This window comes from Pristiophorus japonicus, chromosome 18 (assembly GCF_044704955.1).
Source record: "Pristiophorus japonicus isolate sPriJap1 chromosome 18, sPriJap1.hap1, whole genome shotgun sequence".
NCBI lineage: Eukaryota > Metazoa > Chordata > Chondrichthyes > Pristiophoridae > Pristiophorus > Pristiophorus japonicus.
The window spans coordinates 113,164,467-113,190,945 of NC_091994.1; the positions used below are offsets into that span (position 1 = coordinate 113,164,467).

The following is a 26,479-nucleotide window of genomic DNA, read 5'->3' on the forward strand; positions in this document are numbered from 1 at the left end:
TTTTGTTACCAAATCCGAATGCAGTGAAAACTTTGTCTTTACTGTGGTAATATCGCTGTTAAATTCCCCACTAAAGTTAGACCCTTTTGGATTCGGTGTAACTGGGGTTTTAGCAGCATATTGACTGGTAAACAATGTTATGGCCCTGAAAAACTCATTTTGATTTTGTGCAGTGTGGAATTTATCCATTTTAATAAAAACCCAGTCGGGGAGAGAGTTCCTGTTTCTGGCCGCGAAATTGGGGTCAGCGCCCCCGCACAGGAAGAGGCGCGCGATGTCGGGGCGCTACTCGGGTGGGCTCAGGCCCAAGGAACAAAATGGCGGTGTGCGGCCCGCTGCCCCTTTAAATTCTGCTCCGCGAGTGGAGGTGGGCGTGGTTCGCGACCCGTGAGGCTGGCACTGACACTGACAGCGCCCGTGGGGCGAGAAAGGGTGACCACGCACGGTGTTGAAATCATCGGCAGTTGCGCAGCGGCCCAGCTTCGGTGTGCGCGCCTCCGCTAACTCCCGCGCAATTCTGTGGGGGCCGGTAGCCCCCCTGCCCCCCCCCCACCCCCACCCACAGCGAAAACAGTTTTGAGCCCCGTTAGCACCCCCAGGAGGCACTAATGGGAGGCGCACAACAGGGGAATTTTCCCCCCTTAGAATTTTAGGAGCTTACCCGCTTCTTCCTAGTTTGCTGTCGGTGAAAATTCTGCATTCTGATTGGCTGCTTAGACAGACGGACATTAATGGGGAATCCCTAACGCGAGCTGCTGGGACGGGAACTGCTTAGACAGCCTGTTCCTGTCCCAGCAGCTCGCGTTAGGGATTCCCCATTAATGTCCGTCGATTTGAATTACGCGGCAGAACAAACAAAGTTCTCGACGCAGAGATCGCGAGATCTTTGTGCGAAGCTGACCTCGAGGACCAGCGGTGAACACTTTCACATCGCCCGCCGTAGGCGGAAAATGCCGGCCCATCATCCCTTAAAAGACGTTCTAAGGATGCTTTCACATTGCACCCAGCTTTTACTCGCTCTTCCTGGCCATTCACTCTGAGAAATCCGGCGTAGATGTTTGGGCTGCTGTGCATTGGCCCGAGACTCGCAGAATGTACAAGCAGCTCCCGATTCTGCTGCTGTGCAAACGCAAGCCCAGCGGCAAGCTTACGGCCCGCATCTCGCCGTAGGCAACTTGGCCCACACAGCAGTGCCTGGTCTCCAGACGTCTTAGACCCCCTTACCACTGGACCAAGACCTTGCTCAGCTAAGCCCGTGTGGTAGTTGGTGTGCAACGGCCACCCCACGTTAAAAGAACTCGCGCACAGTCATCTTCCACCCTTCAATATGAAGTTCAGGACCTGGAACGTCAGGACCCTCATGGACAACCCCAACCGCGACAGACCGGAACAATGCACCGCCATGGTTGCCCGGGAACTTAGACGCTTCGATGTCGACATCGCCGCCCTAAGCAAGACCCGGTGGGCAGGGGAAGGCCAGCTCAAGGAACAAGATGGAGGTTACACCACCTTCTGGAAAGGGAAACCAGAGGCAGAACACCGCCTCCAGGGAGTCGGAGGGAGGGAGGGGGTTTCGCAAACACAAGGGCTTTGATCTCCCATTCAACAAATTAAAGGAACACCAAATATAAAAGGCTTTAAATTATTCTTTATTGCTTTTGAAGACAGGCTCAGATGCTGGAGATGCAAAGTGCAATTTAGTTTCAACAACATTTTCCTGCAATAAAAACAAATAATATTTGCATTTATATAGCATCTTCCAGGCAGAAACATTTCGAGATGCTTCACGTAGATTTATCGTTTGACGTGCAGTGACTTGCGATGTCAAAGACGCTATATAACTATAAGTTGTTGTTGTCCTAGGCAAAAAGAAGAGCCAATCCCAACCGACAGCGATGGGATAAATGACCAGGTAATCTCCTTATGTTGATTGAAAAATATCAACGAAGAGAGATTCTGTTTGATCCAGCGGTGAGAATGCATCTAACTGAGCCAAGACAATGCTGACCTTTTAAGACATCTTTGATAACATTGTTTATTAGCAATTGGAAGCTTCAGTTCATCCCTATGTGCTCCACATGAGACACCGCTCCTGAATCTAGATACCGATCTGCAGTGCCACTAATAATTAAGGTTATGAGTTAGTGTCAGCCGGGGCTCAGTGGGCAGCACACTCGCCTCTGAGTCAGAAGGTTGTGGGTTCAAGTCCCACTCCAGGGACTTGAGCACAAAAATCTAGGCTGACACTCCCAGTGCAGTGCTGAGGGAGTGCCGCACTGTCGGTGAGGGAGTGCTGTACTGCCGGAGGGGCAATACTGAGGGAGTGCTGTACTGCCGGAGGGGCAGTACTGAGGGAGTGCCGCACTGTTGGAGGGGCAGTACTGAGGGAATGCTGCACTGTCAGAGGGGCAGTACTGAGGGAGTGCCGCACTGTCGGAGGGGCAGTACTGAGGGAGTGCCGCACTGTCGGAGGGGCAGTACTGAGGGAGTGGCGCACTGTCGGAGGGGCAGTACTGAGGGAGTGCCGCACTGTCGGAGGGGCAGTACTGAGGGAGCGCCGCACTGTCGGAGGGGCAGTACTGAGGGAGTGCTGCACTGTCAGAGGGGCAGTACTGAGGGAGTGCTGCACTGTCAGAGGGGCAGTACTGAGGGAGTGCTGCACTGTCGGAGGTGCCGTCTTTCAGATGAGATGTTAAACTGAGGCCCTGTCCGCTCTCTCAGGTGGATGTGAAAGATACCAAGGCACTATTTTGAAGAAGAGCAGGGGAGTTATCCCCGGTGTCCTGGGGCCAATATTTATCCTTCAATTAACGTCACTAAAACAGACTATCTGGTCATTATCACATTGCCGTTTGTGGGAGCTTGCTGTGTGCAAATTGGCTGCTGCGTTTCCCACATTACAACAGTGACTACACTCCAAAAAGTGCTTAATTGGCTGTAAAGCGCTTTGAGACATCTGGTGATCGTGAAAGGCGCTATATAAATGCAAGTCTTTCTTTTGTACTGCCCAGCTTGCTGATGTAATTATAATTTGCCCCAGTTCTGGGCAGGGTGTACTTTTTATTCGCAGAGTTCTTGTGTCACTGCAGTTATGCTCCATGCTAAACTTAACCTTTTAGTCAATACTTCTGTTATGTCATAAAGTATTTAAATAAACACAGAATCAGCATCGAAAGTTAGCGATGCAGGGTTATAAAGGTCCAGAATGTGAAATACCCTCTGGAGACGATTTAAATAAATGTTCTCTAATCATTTGCCTTATTTGGTGTGCTGGTGTGTTACTGCGCACTTGGGAAGAGTGGCCACCTGTTTCCAATCTGGCTCCTGGGACCAACAGGCCGAGGTTTCAGCCGGACCCAACTTTCTGAGTTATGGTTGGGGGAAGGGAAGGGACAGACGATACCAGGTGATGTGTGCAACAATCTCAAAGACTATTTTTTCTTTTGATACAAGGAGTTAAAGCAGGTCGTTTCTTTTGACTGTTCCAATGAAGCTCAGCTCAAGCCTCAGGAACAGCATCTCATCTTTCGTTTGGGCACTTTACAGCCTCCCGGACTCAACATCCAGTTCAACAATTTCAGACCGTGACTGCTGCCCACATTTTCCCCCCACGGCAGCTGTTGATGATTCTGCCATTCCCATTTACACCCCCTCTAGACCCATCTTTTGTTCCTTTACGTGTCCCATTACCATCTCCTCAAGCCTCACGCCATCATCCCTTTGTCTCGAATCTCTCCTGCCTTCCACCCTATCACAGACCTTCCCTTTTGTTCTTTCGTCCTCTCCCCTCTGTCCCTGCCCCTGTACTTGCTTAAAATCTGTTACATCTCTAACTTTTCCCAGTTCTGCTGAAAGGTCATCGACCTGAGACGTTAGCTCGGTTTCTCTCTCCACAGATGGTGCCCGACCCGCTGAGTATTTATTTTTAGCGTTTTGTTTCTCAGTTGCATCCAGCCTTTCTTCCTGACATTGATTGTTGCCACAGTGATGCCCCATGGGTCCGGGGGTAACAAACACACCGACAGTGCCCCTGTGCACAATGTTGCCCCCATTCGAACTGAACGTGTTTTAATCCTCTGTGCCCATCACAGAATAATGCCCGTTTCTCCGACAGCACTCATGATGCTTTCACTATAGGGCTGGCATGTGTCACCCTGATTTGAAGGGAAAGGGAGAGCAGAGGATTACTCTTGTACTTTGCAACTGAAATGTATTTGCTCCATGGGCTCTTTGCTTAAGAATTCATAACAACACATTGCTATTAAGAATTAGTTGGTTTTTAACAAAGATTTAACAATCGCACGACACATTACCAGTTCATCCACCCAGGCTCACAACTGCATACCTCATCGTGGATCCCCCGAACCCAACTGGCTGGGGTTTTACTGAGTCCTGTGAACATCACGTGACTGGCTAAGCCACTCCCAGTGCAACAGCTCTACAACTATTTTCGCTGCATCTGTAAAACAATAAATAATTAAATCAAGTGCCCCCCGACTTGGATAGGTTAGGTGAGTGGGCAAATGCATGGCAGATGAAGTATAATGTGGATAAATGTGAGGTTATCCACTTTGATGGTAAAAACAGAGAGACAGACTATTATCTGAATGGTGACAGATTAGGAAAAGGGGAGGTGCAACGAGACCTGGGTGTCATGGTACATCAGTCATTGAAGGTTGGCATGCAGGTACAGCAGGCGGTTAAGAAAGCAAATGGCATGTTGGCCTTCATAGCGAGGGGATTTGAGTACAGGGGCAGGGAGGTGTTGCTACAGTTGTACAGGGCCTTGGTGAGGCCACACCTGGAGTATTGTGTACAGTTTTGGTCTCCTAACCTGAGGAAGGACATTCTTGCTATTGAGGGAGTGCAGCGAAGGTTCACCAGACTGATTCCCGGGATGGCGGGACTGACCTATCAAGAAAGACTGGATCAACTGGGCTTGTATTCACTGGAGTTCAGAAGAATGAGAGGGGACCTCATAGAAACGTTTAAAATTCTGACGGGTTTAGACAGGATAGATGCAGGAAGAATGTTCCCAATGTTGGGGAAGTCCAGAACCAGGGGACACAGTCTAAGGATAAGGGGGAAGCCATTTAGGACCGAGATGAGGAGGAATTTCTTCACCCAGAGAGTGGTGAACCTGTGGAATTCTCTACCACAGAAAGTTGTTGAGGCCAATTCACTAAATATATTCAAAAAGGAGTTAGATGAAGTCCTTACTACTCGGGGGATCAAGGGGTATGGTGAGAAAGCAGGAATGGGTTACTGAAGTTGCATGTTCAGCCATGAACTCATTGAATGGCGGTGCAGGCTAGAAGGGCTGAATGGCCTACTCCTGCACCTATTTTCTATGTTTCTATGTTTCTATGATTAAAGGGGGCACACTCCAAAAAATGTTCAAGTGCCCTCTTGTTTTTTTGTTTTTTTGAGGGGAGGGCACAAAAACACAAATTATACAAGTGCCCCCTGGCTAAAAGTGGGGGGGGGGGGGCACTAGAACCGACAACTTAAGCAAATTAAACTTTAGACATTTAAAATCAAATTAAAATTTGGTTGCCGGGGGTGATGATGCACTCCAGTCCCTCCGGTGCCCACCTCTCGCGGAAGGCCGTGAGCGTACCCGGTGGACACCGCGTGCTCCATCTCCAGGGACACCCTGGCTCGGATGTAGGCGCGGAAGAGAGGCAGGCAGTCGGGCTGAACGACCCCCTCGACCGCCTGCTGCCTGGACCGGCTGATGGCCCCCTTGGCCAGGCCCAGGAGCAGTCCTACGAGGAGGCCTTTCGACCTTCCCGCTCCCCTTCGCACAGGGTGCCCAAAGATCAGGAGCATGGGACTGAAGTGCAACCAGAATTTGAGGAGCAGCCCCTTCAAATATTGGAAGAGGGGCTGCAACCTCACACACTGAACATACACATGGAACACGGACTCCTCCAGACCGCAGAAATTACTGGCGGCCTGGGAGCCCGTGAACCGACTTAAAAACTTATTGCAGGGACTGCTCCGTGCAACACCCTCCAGGCCATGTCCCTAATAAATAGAGGGAGGACTCCCGCGTAGAGAGTACTCCATTGGGGACCCCCGCCTTCTCCGGATGGCAAGATAGTGCGCCATGGCGTGTCCGGACGGCAGACGAGGATGGCAAGGTGGAGAGTGTGCAGGAGCAGCCCGTACAGGAAACCCCTCCGCGCGGACCATCAGCTCTACAGACCTGTGAGGTGCACACATTGCAGCAACCCTGGTTTGTGGCACCTGGCACCGACCACAGACAGAGAGGAACGCAGGTACAGTGAGATTCATGCTGCAACCAGGACAGCCTATCAAACATACCCGTGGGATCTAAAAAAAGCAGCATTTCAGGTGTCTTGACCTATCAGGGCACCGTGCAGTATAATCCCCAGGTGCCTCAAATAATTGTTACCTGCTGCACGCTCCATAACTTTGTCCTTAAAAAAAAAATTCCAGATTTAACTTTTCGGTACCACTTACTATCTCACATTATTACAAGGGGATTTGAGTATAAGAGTAAAGATATCTTACTGCAATTATATAGGGCTCTGGTGAGACCACACCTGGAGTATTGTGCACAGTTTTGGTCTCCTTACCTAAGGAAGGATATACTTGCCATAGAGGGAGCACAACAAAGGTTCACCAGACTGATTCCTGGGATGGGGGGATTGTCCTATTAGCAGAGATTTAATTGAGGTGTATAAAATTATGAGGGACCTAGATAGAATGGATAAGAAGGACCTATTTCCCTTAGCAGAGAGGTCAATAAGCTGGGGGCACAGATTTAAAGCAATTGGTAGAAAGTTTAGAGGGGATTTGAGGAGAATTCTTTTCACTCAGAGGGAGGTAGGGTTTGGAATTCACTGCCTGAAAGGGTGGTAGAGGCAGAAACCCTCATTGCATTTAAGAAGTACTTGGATATGCACTTGAAGTGCCGTAACCTACAGGGCTACGGACCAAGAGCTGGAAAGTGGGATTAGGCTGGGTAGCTCTTTGTTGGTCGGCATGGACACGATGGGCCGAATGGCGTCCTGTGCTGTAAATTTCAATGCATCTATGATGTTATTGGCATCATAGTCAATGTATTTACTGAGCCGTACAAATACATAGGCCTTACACTAAACATCTGTAAGACAAAGGTCCTCCACCAGCCTGTCCTCGCCGCACAGCACTCACCCCAGTCATCAAGATCCACGGCGTGGCCCTGGACAACGTGGACCACTTCCCATATCTCGGAAGCCTCCTATCAACAAGAGCAGACATTGACGACGAGATTCAACACCGCCTCCAGTGCGCCAGTGCAGCCTTCGGCCGCCTGAGGAAAAGAGTGCTTGAAGACCAGGCCCTCAAATCTACCACCAAGCTCATGGTCTACAGGGCTGTAGTAATACCCGCCCTACTATATGGCTCAGATACATGGACCATGTACAGTAGATACCTCAAGTTGCTGGAGAAATACCACCAACGATGTCTCCTCCAGATCCTACAAATCCCCTGGGGGGACAGACGCACCAACGTTAGCGTCCTCGACCAGACCAACATCCCCAGCATTGAAGCACTGACCACACTTGATCAGCTCCGCTGGGCAGGCCACATGTTCGTTTGCCAGACACGAGACTCCCAAAGCAAGCGCTCTACTCGGAACTCCTTCACGGCAAACGAGCCAAAGGTGGGCAGAGGAAACGTTACAAGGACACCCTCAAAGCCTCCCTGATAAAGTGCACCAACCCCACTGACACCCGGGAGTCCCTGGCCAAAGACCGCCCTAGGTGGAGGAAGTGCATCTGGGAGGGCGCTGAGCACCTCGAGTCTCATCGCCGAGAGCATGCAGAAACCAAGCGCAGGCAGCGGAAGGAGCGTGCGGCAAACCAGTCCCACCCTCCCCTTCCCTCAACCACTGTCTGTCCCACCTGTGACTGAGACTGTGGTTCTCGTATTGGACTGTTCAGCCACCGAAGGACTCACCTCAGGAGCGGAAGCAAGTCTTCCTCGGTTCCGAGGGACTGCCTATGATGATGATGATGACTGCTGCTCTGCATCCTTACCCTGGAAAATAAAATATGATAATAATGTACAATGTCAGGCATGTACAATAACAGCCAGTAAAATGCAAATGTTCACGTGTTAAGATGTTCAGTGCTCACACGCAGCAGCAAAGGAACAAACTGTGAAGCGGTGATGGACGTGAGCGCTTGAGACGGTGATGAAAAGTTAGCAGCCACCGGCGTCACCTGGCAGAGTATCGCCGGGGTAACTGTAACCGCCAGCCTGGGAAATACCACGGCGGGAATAGACACACATTTTGTTTTGGAATTTAGCCTCACGTCGGCACAGTCGGTATTTTGACACTAGTTAACTCATCGGTCAGCTGCACTGAGATGTAACAGTCCAGTGGCAGGCAAGATGTGAGAAATCTATCAATGCTCGCCCCTCCTGTGGCTCGGTTGATGGATGCACGACCCGGCATGGTGCTGAGACGCTCACAGCAGGAAGGACCCAGGAATCATCACCAGGCTCTGCTGAGACACCTGGGCAGCAGTAAGGCTGGCCCTCAGGACCCCAGGGCTAGTGAGCAAAAACAATAAATCAGCCAGGGTTCCCGCTCGTTAGTGTGACCCTGTAACCTAGGCCGCAAGGTAGACAGGTATGGACAGCAAGTGAGGCAGCAGTGAGTCTGGTTGTGATGCTTCTCATGGATAACCATCCTGGTGACACTCAAGTGCCAAAAACCCTCAAAAAGTAAAGAAAGACTTGCATTTCTATAGCGCCTTTCACAACCACAGGACCTCTCAAAGCGCTTTACAGCCAATGAAGTATTTTTTGAAGTGTAGTCACTGCTGTAATGTGGGAAACGCGGCAGACAATTTGCACACAGCACGTAACCTTTTATGTGGCACCTTATCGAATGTCTTCTGGAAATCCAAATAAACCACATCCACTGGTTCCCCTTTATCCACCCTGCTCGTTACATCCTCAAAGAACTCCAGCAAATTTGTCAAACGTGATTTCCCTTTCAATAAACCATGCTGACTCTGCTTGATTGAATTATGCTTTTCCAAATGTCTCGCTACTGCTTCCTTAATAATGGACTCCAGCATTTTCCCAACGGCAGACGTTAAGCTAACTGGTCTATAGTTTCCTGCTTTCGGTCTGCCTCCTTTTTTAAATAGGGGTGTTACATTTGCAGTTTTCCAATCTGTTGGGACCGCCCCAGAATCCAGGGACTTTTGGTAAATTACAACCAATGCATCCACTATCTCTATAGCCACTTCTTTTAAGACCCTAGGATGTAAGGCATCAAGTCCAGGGGACTTGTCCGCCTTTAGTCCCATTAATTTACCGAGTCCATACTTTCTTTCTTTCTTCTCTAAGTAATGATCCTTGTTGATCCTATATCACGGAGTGCAATAGGAACTCAAAATGCAACGGTAAGAGTTTGGTAAGTGGGAGAGTTTGGGCAAGTGAGAGCGGGAGGTGTCGCTTTGTCTTGTTTTCCCCACCACTGCTGACTCCCCGACCCCTGATGAAAAGAAAATGAAATGTGGTGTCACAGCCAAGAGGGTAAGTGATTGGCTGGTTGATTGGTGAGTAGTTTTTCTTTTTTCCTTATCTTGTCAGAAAGAGCCATTTGGCATTGTTGCCAAATTAGGTTACTTTAAGGGTTAAGTCATGGCAGGAGAGCCCAGACCTGTGTCATACTCCTCCTGTGCCATGTGGGAAATCAGGGATGCTTCCAGTGTCCCTGACGACTATGTGTGGGAAGTGTGTCCAGCTGCAGCTCCTGTTAGACCGCATGACGGCACTGGAGCTGCGGATGGATTCACTCTGGAGCATGCACGATGCTGAGGATGTCGTGGATAGCACGTTCAGTTAGTTGGTCACACGGCAGGTAAAGGTTAAAAAGGCAGATAGGGAAAGGGTGACCATCAGGCAGAGCAGGAGTAGGAAGGCAGTGCAGGAGTCCCCTGCGGTCATCTCCCTCCAAAACAGATATACCGCTTTGGGTATTGTTGGGGGAGATGGCTCACCAGGGAAAGGCAGCAGCAGCCAAGTTCATAGCACCATGGCTGGCTCTGCTGCACAGGAGGGCAGGAAAAAGAGTGGGAGAGCTATAGTGGTAGGAGATTCTATTGTAAGAGGAATAGATAGGCGTTTCTGCGGCCGCAACCAAGACTCCAGGATGGTATATTGCCTCCCTGGTGCAAGGGTCAAGGATGTCTCGGAGCGGCTGCAGGGCATTCCGGAGGGGGAAGGTGAACAGCCAGTTGTTGTGCTGCATATAGGTACCAACGATATAGGTAAAAAGCGGGATGAGATCCTACAAGCTGAATTTAGGGAGCTAGGAGTTGAATTAAAAACTAGGACCTCAAAGGTAGTAATTTCAGGATTGCTACCAGTGGCTAACAAGGGAAATTAAGGATAGTGTTAAATCCAAGGAAGAGGCATATAAATTGGCCAGAGAAAGCAGCAAACCTGAAGACTGGGAGTAACTAAGAATTCGGCAGAGGAGGACTAAGGATTTAATTAAGAGAGGGAAAATAGAGTACGAGAGGAAGCTTGCCGGGAACATAAAAACTGACTGCAAAAGCTTCTCTAGATATGTGAAGAGAAAAAGATTAGTGAAGACAAATGTAGGTCCCTTGCAGTCAGATTCAGGTGAATTTATAAAGGAGAACAAAGAAATGGCAGACCAATTGAACAAATACTTTGGTTCTGTCTTCACGAAGGAAGACACAAATAACCTTCCGGATGTACTAGGGGACCAAGGTTCTAGTGAGAAGGCAGAACTGAAGGATATCCTTATTAGGCGGGAAATTGTGTTAGGGAAATTGATGGGATTGAAGGCCGATAAATCCCTGGGGCCTGATAGTCTGCATCCCAGAGTACTTAAGGAAGTGGCCCGAGAAATAGTGGATGCATTGGTGATCATTTTCCAACAGTCTATCGACTCTAGATCAGTTCCTATGGACTGGAGGGTAGCTAATGTAACATCACTTTTTAAAAAAGGAGGGAGAGAGAAAGCGGGTAATTATAGACCGATTGGCCTGACATCAGTAGTGGGGAAAATGTTGGAATCAATCATTAAGGATGAAATAGCAGCACATTTGGAAAGCAGTGACAGGATCGGTTCAGGTCAGCATGAATTTATGAAAGGGAAATCATGCTTGACGAATCTTCTGGAATTTTTTGAGGATGTAACTAGCAGAGTGGACAAGGGAGAACCAGTGGATGTGGTGTATTTGGACTTTCAAAAGGCTTTTGACAAGGTCCCACACAAGAGATTGGTGTGCAAAATCAAAGCACATGGTATTGGGGGTAATGTACTGACGTGGATAAAGAACTGGTTGGCAGACAGGAAGCAGAGAGTCGGGATAACTGGGTCCTTTTCAGAATGGCAGGCAGTGACTAGTGGGGTGCCGCAGGGCTCAGTGCTGGGACCCCAGCTCTTTACAATATACATTACTGATTTAGATGAAGGAATTAAAGGTAATATCACCAAATTTGCAGATGACACTAAGCTGGGTGGCGGTGTGAGCTGTGAGGAGGACGCTAAGAGGCTGCAGGGTGACTTGGACAGGTTAGATGAATGGACAAATTAATGGAAGATGCAGTATAATGTGGATAAATGTGAGGTTATCCACTTTGGAGGCAAAAACACGAAGGCAGAATATTATCTGAATGCCAGCAGATTAGGAAAAGGGGAGGTGCAACGAGACCTGGGTGTCATGGTTCATCAGTCATTGAAAGTTGGCATGCAGATACAGCAGGCGGTGAAGAAGGCAATTGGAATGTTGGCCTTCATAGCGAGGGGATTGAGTATGGGAGCAGGGAGGTCTTACTGCAGTTGTACAGGGCCTTGGTGAGACCTCACCTGGAATATTATGTTCAGTTTTAGTCTCCTAATCTGAGGAAGAACGTATTTGCTATTGAGGGAATGCAGCGAAGGTTCACCCGACTGATTCCCGGGATGGCAGGACTGACATATGAGGAGAGACTGGATCAATTGGGCCTTTATACGCTGGAGTTTAGAAGGATGAGAGGGGATCTCATAGAAACGTATAAGATTCCGACGGGACTGGACAGGTTAAATGCGGGAAGAATGTTCCCGATGTTGGGGAAGTCCAGAACCAGGGGACACAGTCTTAGGATAAGGGGTAGGCCATTTAGGACTGAGATGAGGAGAAACCTCTTCACTCAGAGAGTTGTTAACCTGTGGAATTCCCTACCGCAGAGAGTTGTTGATGCCAGTTCATTAGATATATTCAAAAGGTAGTTAGATGTGGCCCTTATGGCTAAAGGGATCAAGGAGTATGGAGAGAAAGCAGGAAAGGGGCACTGAGGGAATGATCAGCCATGATCTTATTGAATGGCGGTGCAGGCTCGAAGGGCCGAATGGCCTACTCCTGCACCTATTTTATATGTTTCTAAGTGCCACGTGCTAGTCAGAGTAGGAATCGCAGGATAGCTAAGATGAATACGTGGCTTGAAGAGTGGTGCAAGAGGGAGGGATTCAAATTCCTGGGACATTGGAACCGGTTCTGGGGAAGTGGGACCAGTACAAACCGGACGGTCGGCACCTGGACAGGACGGGAACCAATGTCCTGGGGGAGTGTTTGCTCGTGCTGTTGGGGAAGGTTTAAATTAATATTGCAGGGGGATGGGAACCTATGCAGGGAGACAGAGGGAATTAAAATGGGGGAAGAAGCAAAAGATAGAAAGGAGAATAATAAAAGTGGAGGGCAGAGAAACCCAAGGCAAAAAGCAAAAAGGGCCACATTACAGCAAAATTCTAAAGGGACAAAGAGTGTTAAAAAGACAAGCCTGAAGGCTCTGTGCTTCAATGCGAGGAATATTTGTAATAAGGTGAATGAATTAACTGTGCAGGCAGATATTAATGATTATGATATAATTGGGATTCCTGAGACATGGCTCCAGGGTGACCAAGGCTGGGAACTCAACATCCAGGGGTATTCAACATTCAGGAAGGATAGACGGAAAGGAAAAGGAGGCGGGTGGCGTTGCTGGTTAAAGAGGAAATTAATGCAATAATAAGGAAGGACATTAGCTTGGATGATGTGGAATCTGTAAGGGTAGGGATGTGTGTAATAAAGGTACAGCAGTTATCATGGGCAACTTTAGTTTACATATAGATTGGGCTAACCAAGCTGGTAGCAATGCAGTGGAGGAGGATTTCCTGGAGTGTATTAGGGATGGTTTTCTAGACCAATATGTCGAGGAATCAACCAGAGAGCTGGCCATCCTAGACTGGGTATCATGTGATGAGAGAGGACTAATTGGCAATCTTGTTGTGCGAGGCCCCTTGGGGAAGAGTGGCCATAATATGGTAGAATTCTTTATTAAGATGGAAAGTGACACAGTTAATTCAGAGACTAGGGTCCTGAACTTAAGGAAAGGTAACTTCGATGGTATGAGATGTGAATGGGCTAGGATAGACTGGAAAATGATACTTAAAGGGTTGACAGTGGATAGGCAATGGCAGACATTTAAAGATCACATGGATGAACTACAACAATTGTACATCCCTGTCTGGAGTAAAAATAAAACAGGGAAGGTGGCTCAACCGTGGCTAACAAGGGAAATTAGGGATAGCGTTAAATCCAAGGAAGAGGCTTATAAATTGGCCAGAAAAAGCAGCAAACCTGAGGACTGGGAGAAATTTAGAATTCAGCAGAGGAGGACAAAGGGTCTAATTAGGAGGGGGTAAATAGAGTATGAGAGGAAGCTTGCAGGGAACATAAAAACTGACTGCAAAAACTTCTATAGATATGTGAAGAGAAAAAGATTAGTGAAGACCAACGTAGGTCCTTTGCAGTCAGATTCAGGTGAATTTATAATGGGGAACAAAGAAATGGCAGACCAATTGAACAAATGCTTTGGATCTGTCTTCACTCCGGAAATACTAGGGGCTCGAGGGGCTCGTGAAAAGGAGGAACTGAAGGAAATCCTTATTACGTGGGAAATTGTGTTAGGGAAATTGATGGGATTGAAGGCCGATAAATCCCCAGGGCCTGACAGGCTGCATCCCAGTGTACTTAAGGAAGTGGCCCTAGAAATAGTGGATACATTGGTGATCATTTTCCAACATTCTATTGACTCTGGATCAGTTCCTATGGCCTGGAGGGTAGCTAATGTAACACCACTTTTTAAAAAAGGAGGGAAAGAGAAAACTGGTAATTATAGACCGGTTAGCCTGACTTCAGTGGTGGGGAAAATGTTGGAATCAATTATTAAAGATGAAACAGCAGCACATTTGGAAAGTATTACAGGATCGGTTCAAGTCAGCATGGATTTATGAAGGGGAAATCATGCTTGACAAATCTTCTAGAATTTTTTGAGGATGTAACGGGTTGAGTGGACAAGGGAGAACCAGTGGATGTGGTGTATTTGGACTTTCAAAAAGCTTTTGACAAGGCCCCACACAAGAGATTGTTGTGCAAAATTAAAGCACATGGTATTGGGGGTAATATACTGACATGGATAGAGAACTGGTTGGCAGACAGGAAGCAGAGAGTCGGGATAAATGGGTCCTTTTCAGAATGGCAGGCAGTGACCAGTGGAGTGCCGCAGGGCTCAGTGCTGGGACCCCAGCTCCTTACAATATACATCAATGATTTGGATGAAGGAATTGAATGTAATATCTCCAAGTTTGCAGATGATACTAAGCTAGGTGGCGGTGTGAGCTGTGAGGAGGACGCTAAGAGGCTGCAGGATGAATTGGACAGGTTAGGTGAGTGGGCAAATGCATGGCAGATGCAGTATAATGTGGATAAATGTGAGGTTATCCACTTTGGTGGCAAAAACACGAAGGCAGAATATTATCTGAATGGTGACAGATTAGGAAAAGGTGCAACGAGACCTGGGTGTCATGGTACATCAGTCATTGAAGGTTGGCATGCAGGTACAGCAGGCGGTGAAGGCAGCAAATGGTATGTTGGCCTTCATAGCTAGGGGATTTGAGTATAGGAGCAGGGAGGTCTTATTGCAGTTGTACAGGACCTTGGTGAGGCTACACCTGGAATATTGTGTTCAGTTTTGGTCTCCTAATCTGAGGAAGGACGTTCTTGCTATTGAGGGAGTGCAGCGAAGGTTCACCAGACTGATTCCCGGAATGGCAGGACTGAGATATGAGGAGAGACTGGATCGACTGGGCTTGTATCCACTGGAGTTTAGAAGAATGAGAGGGGATCTCATAGAAACATATAAAATGCTGACGGGATTGGACAGGTTAGATGCGGGAAGAATGTTCCCGTTGCTGGGGCGTTCCAGAACCAGGGGTCACAGGCTAAGGATAAGGGGTAAGCCATTTAGGACTGAGATGAGGAGAAACTTCTTCACTCAGAGAGTTGTTAACCTGTGGAATTCTGCAGAAAGTTGTTGAGACCAGTTTGTTGGATATATTCAAGCGGGAGTTAGATGTGGCCCTTACGGCCAAAGGGATCAAGGGGTATGGCGAGAAAGCAGGAAAGGGGTACTGAGGGAATGATCAGCCATGATCTTATTGAATGGTGGTGCAGGCTCAAAGGGCCGAATGGCCTACTCCTGCACCTATTTTCTATGTTTCTATATGATTGTTTAACATGCATATAACCAAATTGCTCTCTGTGCTATGTTAAGATAAGTGTTAGCCCATTTAAATCACCAAGCCCTGGAATGTTCCACCTTGGCAGCCTGCTCCATATTCCTGGTCAACTTTCCCGTTTATATTTCACCTCACTCCCACCGATTCTACTCACCTTTTAGTGATATTTTTTCTTTCTAACATCTTTTCACAAGCTGCCCTTGGTAAATCAGTGCTTTTCACAACTTTCTAACCATCTGTTCACGGACTATTTAACACAACCGTCTCTTTGTAACTTTACCTGATCCTCTGCCAAGTCACCATTGTCTTGGTCCGCATTATAGACCATTGTTCGCGCTGCTGAAGGTCTTTACCTCAAATGTTAACCTGTTCTGAGTTGCTAATGTCCCCGCTGTGAACTTCTAGCATCTATTGGTTTTATTCCAGGTTTGCAATATTTGCGATTTTCCCCTTTTGTTCTCTGTTGCTAAATCTACCTCCTTCCAGACAGATTTTTTTTTAAGATCATTTTCTTATGATTCCTAGACTTCCAAATATATCCGTGCCTTTCAGCACCTGAGGGATCTCCCAGTTCCTGGGTGTTGTGGCATTGAGCTACTGCCTTGCCAAACAGTCGGTTGGTGGTATTTGCAAAATAAATCCCAACACGGGATAGTTCGGAGTTTGTTTTAATAGGGACTTCTCCAAAAGGAGTTCAGAAGAAAGAGAGCTGTGGGTGAAGAGAAAGCAGAGAGTTTCTATGGCGAATGAACGTCAACAGATCAGCTGATAGCGTAGATTCCAAAGAAATATTTCGTCCTGATACGAAATTTGCAACTTTATCTCAAAGAAATGATAGTTTTGATGCTAACTGCACTTTAGCATGATTCTATTTAGTCTTCTATTACTTGGTAATTATTAAGTGAGAACCCACATAAGAAAATGAATATGCACCATCCAGAAATAGGATCCAATGAGACTCTCTGTCAAACCATAAAAGGCAGCTTTAACTTTCAAATCCACTGGGCATTGATAGACTTACTCTCTTCAATAATGTAAAAGATGTGTGTGTTTTGTGGCTGGGCAGACTGAGGTTGATCCCGAGCACCGGTTCCACAGTTACATAAACATGGTGAGTAAAACGTGAACAGGGTTTTGATATTTTGTGTGAGTGCAGTGGACAGTTGGAAATTTCCTCGTATTATACATCTGATTGAAACAGGCATTTCTGAACGTAGTCTCAATGGCTAAATGTGTGTTGCATAACTATTGGTTTTTAATGTGTTATTTTGAGTTCGGGATCCAGGTTTCCTCTGTGAGTTTGTGTTTCATTGTTGTTTTGCAATGAAATTATTGAGTCTGCTCCCAGCAAAGTAATTTTGCCAAACTTTGCACCATGCACAAATATCTAAGTTTTAACAATGTACAAGTGAGAGAGAGAGGTGACAAAGTGAAATGATGCACAACATGATGGACACAGTGGATAAAACTATAAGTCTGGGCTGACAACTGTTGAAAAGTGTTAGTATTTTTTGTTAAGTTAATAAATGTAATGTGATGAGTTTTCAGTGATTAGCAGAAACACGTCTAAAACAGAACAACACAGTCAAAGAAAGCTAGGCTTGCATTTATATAGTGCCTTTGACTATCACAAAACACCCCAAAGTGCTTTACAGCCAATTAAGTACTTTTTGAAATGTCGTCACTGATGTAATGTGGGAAATGCGGCAGCTAATTTTGCGCACAGCAAGCTCCCACAAACAGCAATGCGATAATGATCAGATAATCTGTTTTAGTGATAAATATTGGCCCCAGGGAAAACTCCCCTGCTCTCCTTCAAAATAGTACCATGGAATCTTTTACATCCACCTGGGAGAGCAGACAGGGCCTCAGTTTAATGTCTCATCCATGATCTTATTAAATGGTAGAGCAGGCTCGTGGGGCCAAATGGCCTACTCATGCTCCTTATGTACCTCCAACACTGCACAGGAGTGCCAGCCTAGATTTTGTCCTCTAGTCAGACTTGAACCCACAACCTTCTCACTCAGAGGCAAGAGTGCTGCCCACTGAGCCACAGCTGACACAGTGAAAGATCGAAGCTTGCTCTCTGATGGTCCCTGCTTCATTATGTAATGATCCAGACAGTCCCGAAAGGTCTGGGCTGGTGAACTGATCGCAGCCATGGCAACAGTCAGTCACTACAAGTGAGTTCAGCATCAGTGGCCGAGGGAGATCGTGGCATCAGCTGCCAGGGGGCAGTAACCCTGCAGATTACTAACCAGTAACCCTGCAGATTACTAACCAGAAACCCTGCAGATTACTAACCAGTAACCCCTGCAGATTACTAACCAGAAACCCTGCAGATTACTAACCAGTAACCCTGCAGATTACTAACCAGAAACCCTGCAGATTACTAACCAGAAACCCTGCAGATTACTAACCAAAGAGCAGTTACAAATTATTAATTTTATGAATGCATTTCTAAAATCAAACTGAATATTTGGAATATAATAATGTAAATAAAAATGCAAATCCTAAGAACCCATGCATTGAACAAGTTAATACAGCCTGACTGAATTAAAATCATTTCATTGTAACCAAAGTTTCTTTTAAAAGAATTGTGAGGCCAAAAGCAGTTGGAATCAGTTTGGTAAATTGCCGTTAATGTTCAACAAGCGAATCAAAATGGGGCTGTCATTATTGAGTACGCTATTCGTGATCATTAAATTAAAAAATGAATAACTGAAACTGCTGTGAAGGTGTAATGGAATGGCAGATAAACATGTCTGCTCTCTCACCATCCATTCTGTTCCTACCCCTCGCCAACCATGCTGCTTCCTGCTTCTTCCCTGCCTCCTGGTTTGTTCTGGTATATTCCGGAATTGCACTGCAGGCAGTTCCGGATATTCGAAAAGTGAGTGCTCTGTCCCTTTACCAACCATCCCCCCTTCCCTGCAATTCATTTCCTTCCCTCACTATCTATTCTGTCCATCGTGGCTCAGTTTGTCGCACTCTCGCCTCTGAGTCAGGAGGTTGTGGGTTCAAGTCCCACTCCAGGGACTTGAGCACAAAAATCTCGGCTGACACTCCCAGTGCAGTACTGAGGGAGCGCCGCACTGTCGGAGGGGCAGTACTGAGGGAGTGCTGTACTGCCGGAGGGGCAGTACTAAGGGAGTGCCGCACTGTCGGAGGGGCAGTACTGAGGGAGTGCTGTACTGCCAGAGGGGCAGTACTGAGGGAGTGCCGCACTGTTAGAGGGGAAGTACTGAGGGAGTGCTGTACTGCCGGAGGGGCAGTACTGAGGGAGTGCTGTACTGTTATAGGGGCAGTACTGAGGGTGCGCCGCACTGTCGGAGGGGCAGTGCTGAGGGAGCGCTGCACTGTCGGAGGGGCAGTACTGAGGGAGCGCCGCACTGTCGGAGGGGCAGTACTGAGGGAGCGGCGCACTGTCGGAGGGGCAGTACTGAGGGAGCGCCGCACTGTCGGAGGGGCAGTACTGAGGGAGCGGCGCACTGTCGGAGGGGCAGTACTGAGGGAGCGCCGCACTGTCGGAGGGGCAGTACTGAGGGAGCGCCGCACTGTCGGAGGGGCAGTACTGAGGGAGCGCCGCACTGTCGGAGGGGCAGTACTGAAAGGGCACTGCACTGTCGGAGGGCAGTGCTGAGGGAGTGCTGCACTGTTGCAAGTGCTGTCTTTCAGATGAGACGCTGTCTGCTCTCTCAGGTGGACGTAAAAGATCCCAGGGCACTATTTCGAAGAAGAGCAGGGGAGTTCTCCCCGGTGTCCTGGGGCCAATATTGATCCCTCAATCAACATCACTAAAAACAGATTATCTGGTCATTATCACATTGCTGTTTGTGGGAGCTTGCTGTGCGCAAATTGGCTGCTGAATTTCCCACATTACAACAGTGACTACACACCAAAAAGTACTTCATTGGCTGTAAAGTGCTTTGAGATGTCCGGTGGTCGTGAAAGGCGCTATAGAAAGCCAAGTCTTTCTTTTTCTCCCCTGTATCACATGTGGTTCTTTATTTCTAATCGTTTTTCGTCCACATGTGACATTTACAGCCGAACGTGCTGCCTCCCGAGCTCCTTGCTGAGTACAAGGGAGTGTTTGAGATGTTCGATGAGGAAGGGAATGGATTGGTGAAAACAGTGGAATTGGCCAAGCTCATGAGTCTGGTCGGCATCAACGTAACCAAACGGGACTTGGACCAGATGGCCAAGGATGTTGATAAAGACGGTGAGAAACTTTTTCGTCTTGTTCTGCTGCGCTGTCCAGAGAAAGGTTGGTTCATTACTGAAATAACATCACTCACAGAAATACAGCCAGCGACAAATAAGGCGATTGGCAGAAGAACCAAAGGCGACATGAGGAAAAACGTTTTTACGCAGCGAGTGGTTAGGATCTGGAATGCGCTGCCTGAGAGGGTGGTGGAGGCAGACTCAATCGTGGCTTTCAAAAGGGAGTTGGATAAGTTCCTGAAGGAAAGACATTTGCAGGGCTACGGGGAAAGGGCGGGGGAGTGGGACTGGCTGAACATAAAAACATCAGAAATAGGAGCAGGTGTTGGCCATTCGGCCCCTCGAGCCTGCTCCGCCATTCAATAAGATCATGGCGGATCTGATCTTGGCCTCAGCTCCACTTCCCCGCCCGCTCCCCATAACCCTTCACTCCCTTATCGCTCAAAAATCTGTCTATCTCCCTCTTAAATATATTCAATGACCCAGCCTCCACAGCTCTCTGGGGCAGAGAATTCCACAGATTTACAACCCTCTGAGAGAAGAAATTCCTCCTCATCTCCGTTTTAAATGGGCGGTCCCTTATTCTGAAACTATGACCCCTGGTTCTAGATTCCCCCACGAGGGGAAACATCCTCTCTGCATCTACCTGTCAAATCCCCTCAGAATCTTACACATTTCAATAAGATCTCCTTCAAGTCTTCTAAACCCCAATGAGTACAGGCCCAACCTGCTCAAACTTTCTTTATAAGACAACCCCTTCACTTCAGGAATCAACCTCGTGAACTGCATCCAATGCAAGTATATTCCTCCTTAAATACGGAGGCCAAATTGCCCCTTCCCTTCAGGCTTGTTACCGCCGGAAATTGGCATCACGTGGCGGAGTGGAATGACCGCCGATTTTTCATGCAATGCTGCCATTTTGAAAATTGCGCTCCTGCAGTATCCCGGCGTTGACCTAACCCCCCCCTCCCCCATCCCGCCGATGCCGACCCCTCCTGAGTGCATCATCAGAGCGTGCACTGCCGATGTTCCACTGAGAATATCTTGCTCCCGCTACTTGGCGCCCTGTGTTCGCTGCGTGGATAAAATGGCGGTGTGGCTCCTGGTAAAGGGGAGGGCGCACTGCCGCGGCCGCTAACTTATTTTTGTCGGCCGACAGCCAGGTCGTGCCGACAATTATGCCCCCCGGGTTTGGCCGTGACGCCAACAGGCAGCCTGGCACCCCCTCTTTGTACCGGGTCGCTGGCCGAAACCCTCCCCGGTGGCCCAGTGAGCCGAACCTAAAGAATTGCCCAGGTTCTCCCCTTTAAGTGAAGGCGAGAGACGTGGTGACATGGCGTCGTGATGACATCATCAGCGCTACGCCGCTGACTGACAGCGACGGACACTCCGCCTGCCCTCCAACCTCTGCCCCTCGAGTGTGCAAACTTCCGTTCACCGATCTACCTCCGCTCCCGTTATAACCGACTTCCAGTCCACTGGGAAAAAAAAAGCACGGAATTTCGCTGAAGAGGCCATGGCATCCACCGCGCCGGTAAAACCAACAAAACCAGGGTAGGTGCACCGCGGTTCCAGCGGTGGGCAATTTCAGCCCCAAAACTGTACGCAGTACTCCAGCTGTGGTCTCACCAACACCTTGTACAGTTGTAGCAGGACTTCCCAACTTTTATACTGAGTGTGTGTGTGTCTGAGAGTGTCTGCGTGTGTGTGAGTGTGTGTGTGTGTGTGTGTGTGAGTGTGTGTGTGTGAGTGAGTGAGTGTGTGTGTGTGTGTGTGTGTGTGAGTGTGTGTGTCTGTGTGTGTGTGTGTGAGTGTGTGTGTGTGTGAGTGAGTGAGTGTGTGTGTGTGTGTGTGTGAGTGTGAGTGAGTGAGTGTGTCTGTGTGTGTGTGTGTGTGAGTGAGTGTGTCTGTGTGTGTGTGTGTGAGTGAGTGAGTGTGTGTGTGTGTGTGTGTGTGTGTGAGTGAGTGAGTGTGTCTGTGTGTGTGTGTGTGAGTGAGTGTGTCTGTGTGTGTGTGTGTGTGTGTGAGTGAGTGAGTGTGTCTGTGTGTGTGAGTGAGTGAGTGAGTGTCTGTGTGTGTATGTGTGTGAGTGTGTGTGTGTGAGTGAGTGTGTGTGTGAGTGAGTGAGTGTGTATGTGTCTGAGAGTGTCTGCGTGTGTGTGAATGTGTGTGTGTGTGTGTGTGTGTGTGTGAGTGAGTGTGTGTGTGAGTGAGTGAGTGTGTATGTGTCTGAGAGTGTCTGCGTGTGTGTGAATGTGTGTATGTGTGTGTGTGTGTGAGTGTGAGTGTGTGTGTGAGTGTGTGTGTGTGAGTGAGTGTGTCAGTGAGTGTGTGTGTGAGTGAGTGAGTGAGAGTTTCACACCATTTGAGTACAGGATCAGTCTCAAATGTGTTGCCAGCTCGGTGAGACACCTGGAGCAACGCCCCAGGGCATGAGTCAGAACCTTCAGGAGAGGAAACATTACATAAAAAATGAATGGATATGTGGTTCAAAGTGCAGGTTAATTTCCTTCAATGATGGGATGATATAATAACAAGGAGACCTTATATTCTGGGTATTTACATTGAAAGGTAACAGGGAACATTCAATATAAACCTATTATCAGGTGTGGCAGAGATGATAGTTGACAATGTGCTCTGGGTGTTTATCGGACAGGGAAAGGTATCTTTAACTGCGACAACTTCCTGGTCCTGATGGCTGATTACAACGAGAAATCAAAGAATCAGGATGAGGAGCTGAAGGAGGCGTTCTTGGTGTTTGATCCAGAGAAGAAGGGCTACATTGAGTGGAACACCCTGAAGTAAGTCGCGACTCTGTCTCGAGCAGTTCCGGCAACAGAAGCGGTCTGCTCGAAGTTACACTTTAAAGATTTATCCTTAAGATGTTTAAAAGCTGCACTTGTAGGTTCCTGTCACTTGTGCTCCGTGGGTTTTGTGCAATCTGTTCTACTTGTTTATTACCAATCGTAAATATCAATTGCACTTGGAAATCAATTCTTCAGCATCACCTCCCAAACCCGCGACCTCTGCCACCGACAAGGACAAGGGCAGCAGGTGCATGGGAACACCACCATCTCCACGTTCCCCTCCCAGTCACACACCGTCCTGACTTGGGCCATTGTCGCTGGATCAAAATCCTGGAACTCCCTCCCTAACAGCACTGTGGGAGCACCTTCACCACACGGACTGCAGCGGTTCAAGAGGGCGGCTCACCACCACCTTCTCAAGTCCCACTCCAGAGACTTGAGCCCAAAATATAGGTTGACGCTCCCAGTGCAGTGCTGAGGGAGTGCTGCACTGTCGGAGGGGCAGTACTGAGGGAGCACCACACTGTCGGAGGGGCAATGCTGAGGGAGTGCTGCACTGTCGGAGGCAGTACTGAGGGAGTGCCGCACTGTCGGAGGGGCAATGCTGAGGGAGTGCTGCACTGTTGGAGGCAGTACTGAGGGAGTGCCGCACTGTCGGAGGGTCAGTACTGAGGGAGTGCCGCACTGTCGGAGGGGCAGTACTGAGGGAGTGCTGCACTGTCGGAGGGTCAGTACTGAGGGAGTGCCGCACTGTCGGAGGGTCAGTACTGAGGGAGTGCCGCACTGTCGGAGGGGCAGTACTGAGGGAGTGCTGCACTGTCGGAGGGTCAGTACTGAGGGAGTGCCGCACTGTCGGAGGGTCAGTACTGAGGGAGTGCTGTACTGTCGAGGGGCAGTACTGAGGGAGTGCTGCACTGTCGGAGGGTCAGTACTGAGGGAGTGCCGCACTGTCGGAGGGTCAGTACTGAGGGAGTGCTGCACTGTCGAGGGGCAGTACTGAGGGAGTGCTGCACTGTCGAGGGGCAGTACTGAGGGAGCGCCGCACTGTCGGAGGGGCAGTACTGAGGGAGTGCTGCACTGTCGAGGGGCAGTACTGAGGGAGTGCCGCACTGTCGGAGGTGCTGTCTTTTGAATGAGACATTAAACCGAGGCCCTGTCTGCTCTCTCAGGTGGATGTAAAAGATGCACTATTTTGAAGAAGAGCAGGGGAGTTATCCCCGGTGTCCTGGGGCCAATATTTATCCCTCAATCAACATCACTAAAAACAGATTATCTGGTCATTATCACATTGCTGTTTGTGGGAGCTTGCTGTGCGCAAATTGTTTGCCGTGTTTCCTACATTACAACAACAACAACTTGTATTTATATAGCGCTTTTAACGCAGTGAAATGTCTCAAGATGTTTCACAGGAGTATTATAAGACAAAAATTTACCGAGCCGCATAAGGCGAAATTAAGGCAGGTGACCAAAGGGTCACAGAGGTAGGTTTTAAGGAGCATCTTGAAGGAGGAGAGAGAGGTAACGAGGCGGAGAGGTTTAGGGAGGGAGTTCCAGAGCTTGGGGCCTAGGCAACAGAAGGCACAGCCACCGATGGTGGAGCGATTATAATCAGGGATACTCAAGAGGGCAGAATTAGAGGAGCGCAGACATCTCGGAGGGTTGTGGGGCTGGAGGAGATTACAGAGATAGGGAGGGGCGAGGGCCATGGAGGGATTTGTAAACAAGGATGAGAATTTTGAAATCGAGGCGTTGTTTAACCAGGAGCCAATGTAGGTCGGCGAGCACAGGGGGTGATGGGTGAGCGGGACTTGGTGCGAGTTAGGACACGGGGCAGTGAGCACAGGGGGTGATGGGTGAGCGGGACTGGGTGTGAGTTAGGACACGGGGCAGTGAGCACAGGGGGTGATGGGTGAGCGGGACTCGGTGCGAGTTAGGACACAGGCAGCCGAGTTTTGGATCACCTCTAGTTTACGTCGGGTAGAATGAGGAAGGCCGGCCAGGAGTGCGTTGGAATAGTCAAGTCTGGAGGTAACAAAGGCACGGATGAGGGCTTCAGCAGCAGATGAGCTGAGGCAGGGGCAGAGACGGGCGATGTTAGAGAGGTGGAAATGGACGGTCTTAGTCATGCTGCAGATATGTGACTACACTTCAAAAAAAGTACTTTATTGGCAGTAAAGCGCTTCGAGACGTCCGGTGGTCGTGAAAGGCGCTATATAAATGCAAGTCTTTCGATCTTTCTGTGCTTTGCTCTGACAGTGCTGGACCAGGAACAGAATGCCAAACCCTAATGTGTCAATGAAATCTTCCAGAACTGTCGTTAAGTTGCAAAGAACAAGTTTTCTTTTGAGTTGAAAGCCAGTAGAGGGCAGCGTTACATCTCCAACCCAGCTCACCGTGTCCAGGACAGTGTGAAGTGTTTGCTGGGACGGGGAAGGGGGAAGGGGAGGGGAAGGCTTCTCTCCACCAAAGTTAAAACGCTGCACTCCAAATTCTGCCTCAGAGATCGCAGTAAATGCATTCTCTCAGAACAGCACGGATTTTATTTGACCGCAACCGAACCATTGGGAAACATTGTTTGTTTTCAATGAATTACGTACGAAAATGTAAATCAAAAATGGTAACCTTGCATTTGCTTTTATTATATGTAAGATATGTCCTGATGAATGCAGGGGAGCCTCTGAATGAGGAAGAGGCAGAACACATGATGAAAGAAGCTGATAAAGATGGTGATGGAACAATTGACTATCAAGGTCAGTCAATATCACAAAGTAGAGTCATTCCGGCACAGCAGGAGGCCATTCGGCCCATCGAGTCTATGCCGGCTCTCTGTGGACCAATCCAGTCAGTCCCATTCCCCCGCTCTATCCCCATGGCCCTGCCAGTTTATTTCTCTCAAGTGCCTATCCAGTGTCCTTTCTGAGATCATTGATTGTCTGCTTCCACCTCCCTCGTAGGCAGCGAGTTCCAGGTCATTACCGCTCGCTGCGTAAAAACGTTCTTCCTCACCCCCCCCTGTATCTCTTGCCCAAAACCTTCAATTTGTGTCCCCTAGTCCTGGTACCATCAGCTAATGGGAACAGCCTTTCTCTGTCTACCTTATCCAAACCCGTCATAATCTTATACACCTCCATCAAATCTCCCCTCAACCTCCTTTGCCCCAGCTTCTCCAACCTGACCTTGTGGCTAAATTCCCTCATCCCGGGACCCATTGTGGTAAACCTCCTCTGCACCCTGTCGAGGACCTTCCCACCCTGCCCAAAGTGGTGACCAGTTGTGGCCTAACCAGTGCTTTATAAAGGTTCAGTATAACTTCTCTACTTGTGTACTCAATACCCCTGTTTGTGAAGCCCAGGATCCTGTATGCTTTGTCAACTATTCTCTCAATATGTCGGTGATTGGGAATTGTTGGAGCGAACCAGGCCAGCACGTGATGCGAAAATACAGCTGGACTGACATAAAAACCCTGTCTCTTTTTCTAGAATTTGTCGACATGATGACTGGTGAATCCTTCAAACTGCTCAAGTAAACTCTCCGGCAGGAGGACTCCCACCGGAGGGTGAATCACACGAGCCACAGCTAGCAGATAATCGCACAATGGGCAACCGTTTCCATCCAGACCGTGTACATGACAACAAATATATCTTTTTTAATTTTGAGACTGTGTCTTGTCGTGTCTTCGAGTGTCGCGCAGCTGCCGTTACTGTTCTGTAAGTCACGGAGAACAATCCACAAAGGTTTAGCTCCTGATTTTGCTGTGTCCAGAGTAAATTGGGCTTTGGTACCTCCTCTCTCGCAATGTGAAGGAAAAGCACATCGTTCGCAATGCTGAGAGAGGCAG

At 48.5% G+C, this 26,479-nt stretch overlaps 1 protein-coding gene across 1 annotated transcript; it reads left to right on the plus strand.

Moving 5' to 3' along the window:
• The first annotated feature begins 1,327 nt into the window (after positions 1-1,327).
• LOC139229086 (calglandulin-like) lies at positions 1,328-26,266 on the plus strand. The gene is made up of 6 exons (XM_070860743.1): positions 1,328-1,461; positions 1,864-1,912; positions 19,658-19,832; positions 22,491-22,635; positions 25,291-25,391; positions 26,121-26,266. The coding sequence occupies exons 1-6, from the start codon at positions 1,328-1,330 to the stop codon at positions 26,165-26,167; spliced, it is 651 nt and encodes a 216-aa protein (XP_070716844.1). The 3' UTR covers positions 26,168-26,266.
• Positions 26,267-26,479: the final 213 nt, after the last annotated feature.